General features: G+C 45.8%; 1 protein-coding gene across 1 annotated transcript; it reads right to left on the reverse strand.

Annotated features, from left to right (window-relative positions):
• Positions 1 to 628: 628 nt before the first annotated feature.
• LOC135910707 (uncharacterized) lies at positions 629 to 1,714 on the reverse strand. Its single transcript, XM_065442744.2, has one exon. It carries the CDS (start codon positions 1,712 to 1,714, stop codon positions 629 to 631), a length of 1,086 nt encoding a protein of 361 aa, XP_065298816.2.
• Between the last annotated feature and the right edge of the window lie 5,359 nt (positions 1,715 to 7,073).

A 7,073-nucleotide genomic window follows, 5' to 3' on the forward strand; every position in this document is an offset into this window, starting at 1 on the left:
ATCACGAGTCACTTTGACAATGGTAGCTATCATTCGTTCATTTTGCTATTGGTGAATATTTTTCCTCTGAGATTGCAGATGTGGTCGAAATACTGGTGGTCAATGGTGACTATGTTCACTTCAATTTTCTTGACTACTCACAAATCACAGCTTCATGGACATAAAATGAATGGTCGCTCAAAAGGTGATACGATTATGACCACTAGGAACAGACATGTGTGAGCCAATTGACGCAAAGAAGCTGAGGTGAGGTTATAGTTGCTAACTCTCTGAATTCTTAAGGCTTGTTTCACTAGAACGGCGCGACAGGCACCAATTGACTTGAAGAAATAAATGGAAACAGAAATGTTAACGTAGCCGGAGCAACGCTTCATCAATTGGCTTATAGTAAACTGATGTGCAAAAGCGCTAATTCGAAATTTAGCAGGAAAGGTTAGAATGTTAAATCCCTTTAAACTCTTATGAAGCAATTCATTGCGTTGCAAAGGCGACGCCTGTGAATCGTTTATGTAAACAATGACCATAACAGTTATGTGTAGATCTGCGAGAGGAAACTTTATTAATATAAACCAAAAGCACTTTGTTGCAAGACTGTCGACTTTTCTTTGAATGCAGCACTGAGCAGTTTTCACATGTCGTGGCACGCTAGGGCAGCTTGCACAAAAGTGTAGTTGTGCCTGTCGTAGGCAGCGCATTCAACCCGCAGGATGTGCTTCATTGACTCTCCCGCGGCCTCAACCAACAGTGCCCGGCGATGCTGTTTCTTGGATATACCTGGTGGTGTCATGAAAAGACGGTCGCGCCGTTCAGCAAGAAAAGCCTTTACACCAGCCTTGAACTTTGAAAAAACTTCTTCGATTGGATTGAAGAATGGGCTGTAGGGTGGAAGCCGCTTCACTGAGTGATCACTGGAGGCCAAGACAACCCCCTCAGAACGGCGGTGCGCTGGAGCGTTGTCAAACAAGAACACAGCTTCAGTGCCAGGTTCCTGATGATGAACCTTCTTGGACAGATCATCGAGAAATTCGTTGAATACAACCCAGTGGATCTTGTCCACTAAAGTCCAATGCAGAAGGCCATTTGCCGACATGCAAGCCAAAACATTTATATTCGCGCCCTTTGTGCTGGTTGCAAGACGAATAGCTGGGGCGCCTCGTTTCGCTCTGCCAAAACTTCTTGCGCACCAAACGTTGAAATTCGTTTCGTCGATGTAGTACCGCGTGACTGTGGTACCCTCGCTTTGGAGCCATTGAGCGAACTTGCGGCGCTCTTCCTTGACATCAGCCCGGTTACGGTCAACCGGCCTCTGAGTAATTAACTTAAGTGTATAACCATGGCCATCCAGAAGCCGATCGATGGTAGACTTGCTGATTTCGGTACCGGGAAACTTCTCTGTCAACGACATCCGGATTTGCATAAGCGTGAAGGATGGGTTCTTTTCTAGGATTTCACGCAGGGTATTGACCACATCTTGGCCAAACTTTTTTGACGAACCACCACGTTTCTTGGCTGTTTCACGATCTGTTGCGGTGATTGAGCGCACAGTCTTTATATTTATTCCCAGTGTTTGGGCCAATTGCTTCAAGTCCCCACCTCGTCGGTACGCATCGATGATGCGGGAACGATCCACGGCAGAAACGCGAGCGTACTTGGTCTTTTCATCAACAGGCATCTTTCTTGGTCGTCCAGCAGCTCGCATCTTGCCCGCTTCCATGGCACAAATTTTCAAAATATTCACTCTACATTAAAGCTGCGGCAGGCCTCTCACGATGATCGCACAACGACTGACGCTGGTCATCTGCCTGTCGTCTGCACGGAAGTGCGGCACCCCTGATAGAATCAGCCGCATGTCGTCTGCTTTAGTTAGAATGGTAGTCTTTCCTCTCGAACATTAGTTAAAGAATTTATGTTTTGTAAAACGCTGCCATAATTCACAGACACAAGCTCTTACGGTCTTTATTACCCGATATAATGAAATGCCTCATTTACAATATCCAGACAATCGTGGTAACACCCCACAGACCAATGCAATTTCATTGATCGTCTGCTCGCGCCCTGCAAGAAATGGCTTTCACTATCTTGAACCTTCTGCGAAATTTGAGCGAGAAACATTCGATAAATATCAGGCAAGCTTCGGTTCGCCTCCTTGCCTTCACTGGTGTAAGTTGACGCGTTAGCACAAATTATTAGGCTGATGAATAAAAATTACTTTGAACTTTTTCTCTACGACATCAAAGCACTTTGATGCTCGGTAGTCTAGCTATTCCAAAACCCACCTAGCTTCTTGCGAGCCCATACTATATAGGGATGGTCTTACTTTTGCCTAGCCAGTAGCATATGGCAAAGACCGGAAGCTAAACAGTGATACTCAAACGGGAAAATTCATTGTGGCTGTTCGAAGGGCTTCTTAAAGTCGAAACACGAAAATGGCAGGCTCATGGCGGTCGCGAGAGTAGGCTTTCCCGCAGTTCAAGATTCGCCACTTTTGTCAGCCATTGATAAAGCTAAGGAACGCCTGGCCTTTACTTCACAAGCGCGCATCCAGCGGACGCACACAGTGAACAGAATTATACAGGAATATCGACAAGAGAGCATCCCATACAATGGACCTGACTAATGTCCACAAGCAATGACTGAGAGAGATGACGATAAGCAAGGCCATATATACAAATTAAGCTCTCCCTGATAGGAATAATGTACGCAGAAACACGTCAAAGCAAAACAAATGCAACCGCTCTCGGCATTTATCATTTACCCTGTTATTAGTACGGCCCTCTTTAAGTGAAGGAAAACAAAACACAAATTGTAGTGCAGGCAGGTATGCTTCCTTCTCAAGAGGCGTGATGCTTTTTTTAAATTATTGTAAAGCCCTTCTTGCCGATTGCATCTTGAGCAATTATGTGTCCATTCCAGTCCTTTTGAGCGTTTCGTCGTTTGTCGCCGCCCTTTTTACTCATTCACATCATTCGCCTTTTCAAGAAATTTGTTAGAACAGCAAACCGTCAAATGGGCCGCCTTTCTCTGAACGTATCAGACCTGCGAGAACGTTTTGTACGCATCACAGCCACCATATGCATTGTAAAGCACCGTGAACGTCCTGCTCACTTCATAGCGTATTACCGCAGTTTACATATGTGCGACGTACGGGAAATGTGATGTGATCTGTCATCTACAAGGACCAAACTATATGAGATCCCACACAGCATAATGTAATTACGCTGCTAAGGACTTTTCATGAGATACCCTTACGGTGAAGAATTGTATATACCCGGCAAACACAACTGTGCAAAATCACTACTTATTGCTAATGACTCGCTGATGTTCTTTATATTCTTCAAATTGTTGCTGGTTTATTGAAACTTTACACAATTGCAGCGCGTACAAGTAGACGCTGTAATGGTAAAAATTATTGATATTTACTACTAACTCAAACTTCTCATTTCATAATTGTCCTAATGCTATACGTGTGCCTTGTGTAAGTTATGCAAATTGCTTATCAATGATATATACCATAAGTAATGCAGGATTATTACACTTCTTTATTCATCATTGTTGGGCACAGTGTCCTGCGATCTCTGTACAGCCATAAACACAGCTCTTTCTATCGGTAGTATCTCTCTTCTGCTTCCATGTTCAATGCGCACGCCTATACTCTGGCAAGCGGTTATATAGTCGGCCTCCGCGATAAACACGCGCTTGCGGGCAACGTCAAACGATAACGCATAGCGCGCGGCAGTGGCCACCTGCGCCGACTCCGAAACGCTTATGGAGCCAATTCGACTCCTCACACGCTCATGGAGCCAATCGGACTCCGAACACGCTCACGGAGCCAATTCCGACATACGCCGGCTAGCGTAGTGAAGCTTTTCGCTTCAAAAGTGGTCCTTAGTCCCGTGGCAGGATAGCTACTGGTCTACCACCCCGCTCTTTCATTTTCAAGCTGTTAACTCATAATATGTTCACAAATTTTCAGAAGTCTTGAAATCCAAAGGTTCTTGAATTCCGTTGTGTCTGGATTAAATTCACTGGCGCTTGGATTATTTCGGCTGGCGTTTGGATTAAATTGAATGGCGTTTGGATTAAATTGAGTGGCGCTCGGATTAAAATCACTGGCACTTGGATTAAATTGACTGGCGCTTAGATTAAATTGGCTGGCGCTCGGATTAAATTGACTGGCGCTTGGATTAAATTGAGCGGGAAAACCTGTAGTAGTACATCCAAAGCGGACAAAATTGATGTGTTACACTTGAATATAAAAAATTTTAATCATAGGGAAATACAACCTTTGCAAAACCGTTGTAACCAACGTAACAAATGCTTGTAAGATGTAAAATGACATGTTGAATTTGTCCGCTTTGAATGATCTAATGGATGCCGTTTACAGCACGGCGATATCGATTCTTTATGCAGAGCTATGAATTTGTAAACTTCGTGCTTCTATTTTTTTCAAACGGTCAAATATTTGAAAATCGTTTTAAGAAAATTCAAGCCCTAAATCGAAATTCCGCTTCCAACAGTCACTAGAATTTAACTTTCTCTTTCAAATGCAACAAATTTCATCAAAATAGGTCTAGGGGTTATCTCACAAAAACGTTTTTGCGTTTTACATGTATTTGAATAGGCCGCGTCGGAGTTGGGCCCGAGCTAAAGCTTCCTCTTAAGCTCGGCCTTTAAGAGTACAACGCGATAGCATTCAAAGATCCCTGACTGCTTTTCACGCTTCACGGCAACTGCAGCTCATGCACCCACAATGTTTACCGGGAGACGCTGGCGGCGAACGCTACGCACGAAGGCGAGCTTTCTGGCAGAAACGGGGCCTCTTGCGTGGGTCGATCTCCTGTACTTACTGTTTCACACTTTTAACGTTTCAGTCTGAGAAGATCTAAAATAGAAGGTATGTGCTGTCAGTGTTTTTGTACATGAGATTTGTTTGCGGGCTATCATTCTGAAAATTCCGAGAAATAACTTTGTAAAGAGTGAAAGACGAGGTATGAGCAACTTTGGTGATAAAAGAGTGGTTGGGTATGCGTGCTCTTTTCGTTGAAAAGATAAACTTTCTCAATAGCGCTTTCTCTTTCACTTTCACTGCTTCAAAATGATCTTTTCCGAAAAGGCGGTCGACACTGGATGCCGGCAGCGGCACGCCGACACCCGATTTTTTACGGCACGGGGCCCTTAACTCTACCGCGTAAAAAAGCAAACGCTTACACTCAGTGGTGTGTACTGCCTTATTTAACTGTTTCGAATAAGCTGTTCATGTTTTCTCTTCCCCAGCCTAGACTAACGTCGATTAGAACGTGGGACTCTTTTTCACAAGCGTTCTCCCTTGTGCGCGCTTTGCCTTCGTAGCTTTCGCTTCATAGCCACAGAAAGTTGTCCGCGAATATAACTAAATAACAAGCCTGGTGCCACGCGCGCGCAAGCCAACACGAACAGCTCTCACTCGATGGCCGCGGAAACTCGCTGTCAAAACGCTGCAGTGAAGAAACACGGCAGCAGCAGCGAGCGAATTGAACTTCGTACAGCCGCTCGCATCAACGCGAACTGCGCCTTGAAAAAACAGCGCAGCGCGCACTCTGTACCAGTCGCAGATGGCTTCCAAGATGCAGCGGCCCGGCCGGCTGCGCCCTCGGCCGCACGGGCCGCGAGGAGTTGAGCGCGCCGCCACTCGCTACCCAACTCACGCAGCCTTGCGCGCGACGGAAGGCGGCGCGCTTCCTCCCCGCTTTCCACCGTTGCGTGTGCGAGAAATTGAGCCGCGATCACTGCCTCGTCCTCGCACGCTTTCAGTCGCACGTACAACATACGGCGTGTGGAGACGACCTTATCGCCCCTGGACTTTATAGGAACCTGACGGCAACGGCAGAAATGCGCCTGGAGTGTCTATATAGTTAATATCGCAATATTAAATAAATAAATAAATAAATAAATAAATAAACAGAACACATCCAAAACGCCTGCACTCACAACCAAGCAGGCTCTGCATTGTATGAGCGCGAGATAAGAGAAGGCAGATGGAAGATTAAACGAATATTCTTGAAACTAGAACAGAATTAGAAAAAAAATCCAAGACAATACAGCGTGAGTTCTGTACAAACAAGTAAGACGTATAGAGACGTTCTTTGTCCTCGACCGTATAGCAGGTCATGAAATGCAGCTGAAGTTAAGAACAATAGAAGAATAGACGACATCGCCTCCTGCGATGTGAATGAGCGATCAAAATATTAAATGAAGAAAGGAATGAAACAGCAAGCCAAGAAAAGTCAACACACTGCTTGGAACGTTTCGAAGGAACCCGTTCATCGGCGAGTAGCGAACCCTTGTTGTGCCACAAAGGCAAGCTCATCGGTTGAGGCACTGCGCCTAGCTGTACGGGAGATGCTTTCTTCCCATAAATATGCTGTCTATATATCTTCGTCTTTGGTGTTGTACGTGTACATTATGCGGGAAAACAAAGCGATTATTGCAGTCCTCTATAGATACATGGACCTCATTAACACCGGCAAGTGCATCACAAAGATAGACGCGCATATATAACGTTGTGCATAATGCACATACTGTATCTGGTAGGTGTGTATAGACTACCCCAGCCGTACTAAGCTTCTAACCGTACTAAAGCAAAAAAAAAAAGACAGATTGGCCGTTTAGTTCTAAGGCAAAGAACTGAAAGCAATAGCAAGGTTTACCGTTTCGTACGAGGTCCTCACAAGGTGTTTTAAAGATAGGTAGAGGTGAGATGGCGCGTCACAGCGCGTTAGAATTATGTGAGACAACTGCTGTGTCGCAGCGGGAACAACGCCCTGGCGACCACCAGGCGTCTCAGAACGCTCGCCCCGTGGAGAACGTCGGTAGTGGCGTTGGCGCCTCCGTAAAGATCAAGCGGCCTCTAGACGTCGCCGCAAGCATGGGAGACGGGACGGTCGTCAAGCAGTTTGAGGAACACCCAGCAAAGGCGCCTTCAAGCAGGCGCGTTACCTTGAGGACTAAGCCTCAAGCCCTGCTTGAAAGGAGGCCTGCCGACAGGTCGCCACCACAGAACTCTGAACGCTGACCACCGGACGGCCCTAGAGGCA

Source organism: Dermacentor albipictus, chromosome 2, assembly GCF_038994185.2.
Source record: "Dermacentor albipictus isolate Rhodes 1998 colony chromosome 2, USDA_Dalb.pri_finalv2, whole genome shotgun sequence".
In the NCBI taxonomy this organism is placed as follows: Eukaryota; Metazoa; Arthropoda; class Arachnida; order Ixodida; family Ixodidae; genus Dermacentor; species Dermacentor albipictus.

Bases quoted from the DNA above. Each gene is read 5' to 3' on its own strand.
- LOC135910707 (XM_065442744.2), bottom strand. From the start codon at position 1,714: ATGGAAGCGGGCAAGATGCGAGCTGCTGGACGACCAAGAAAGATGCCT.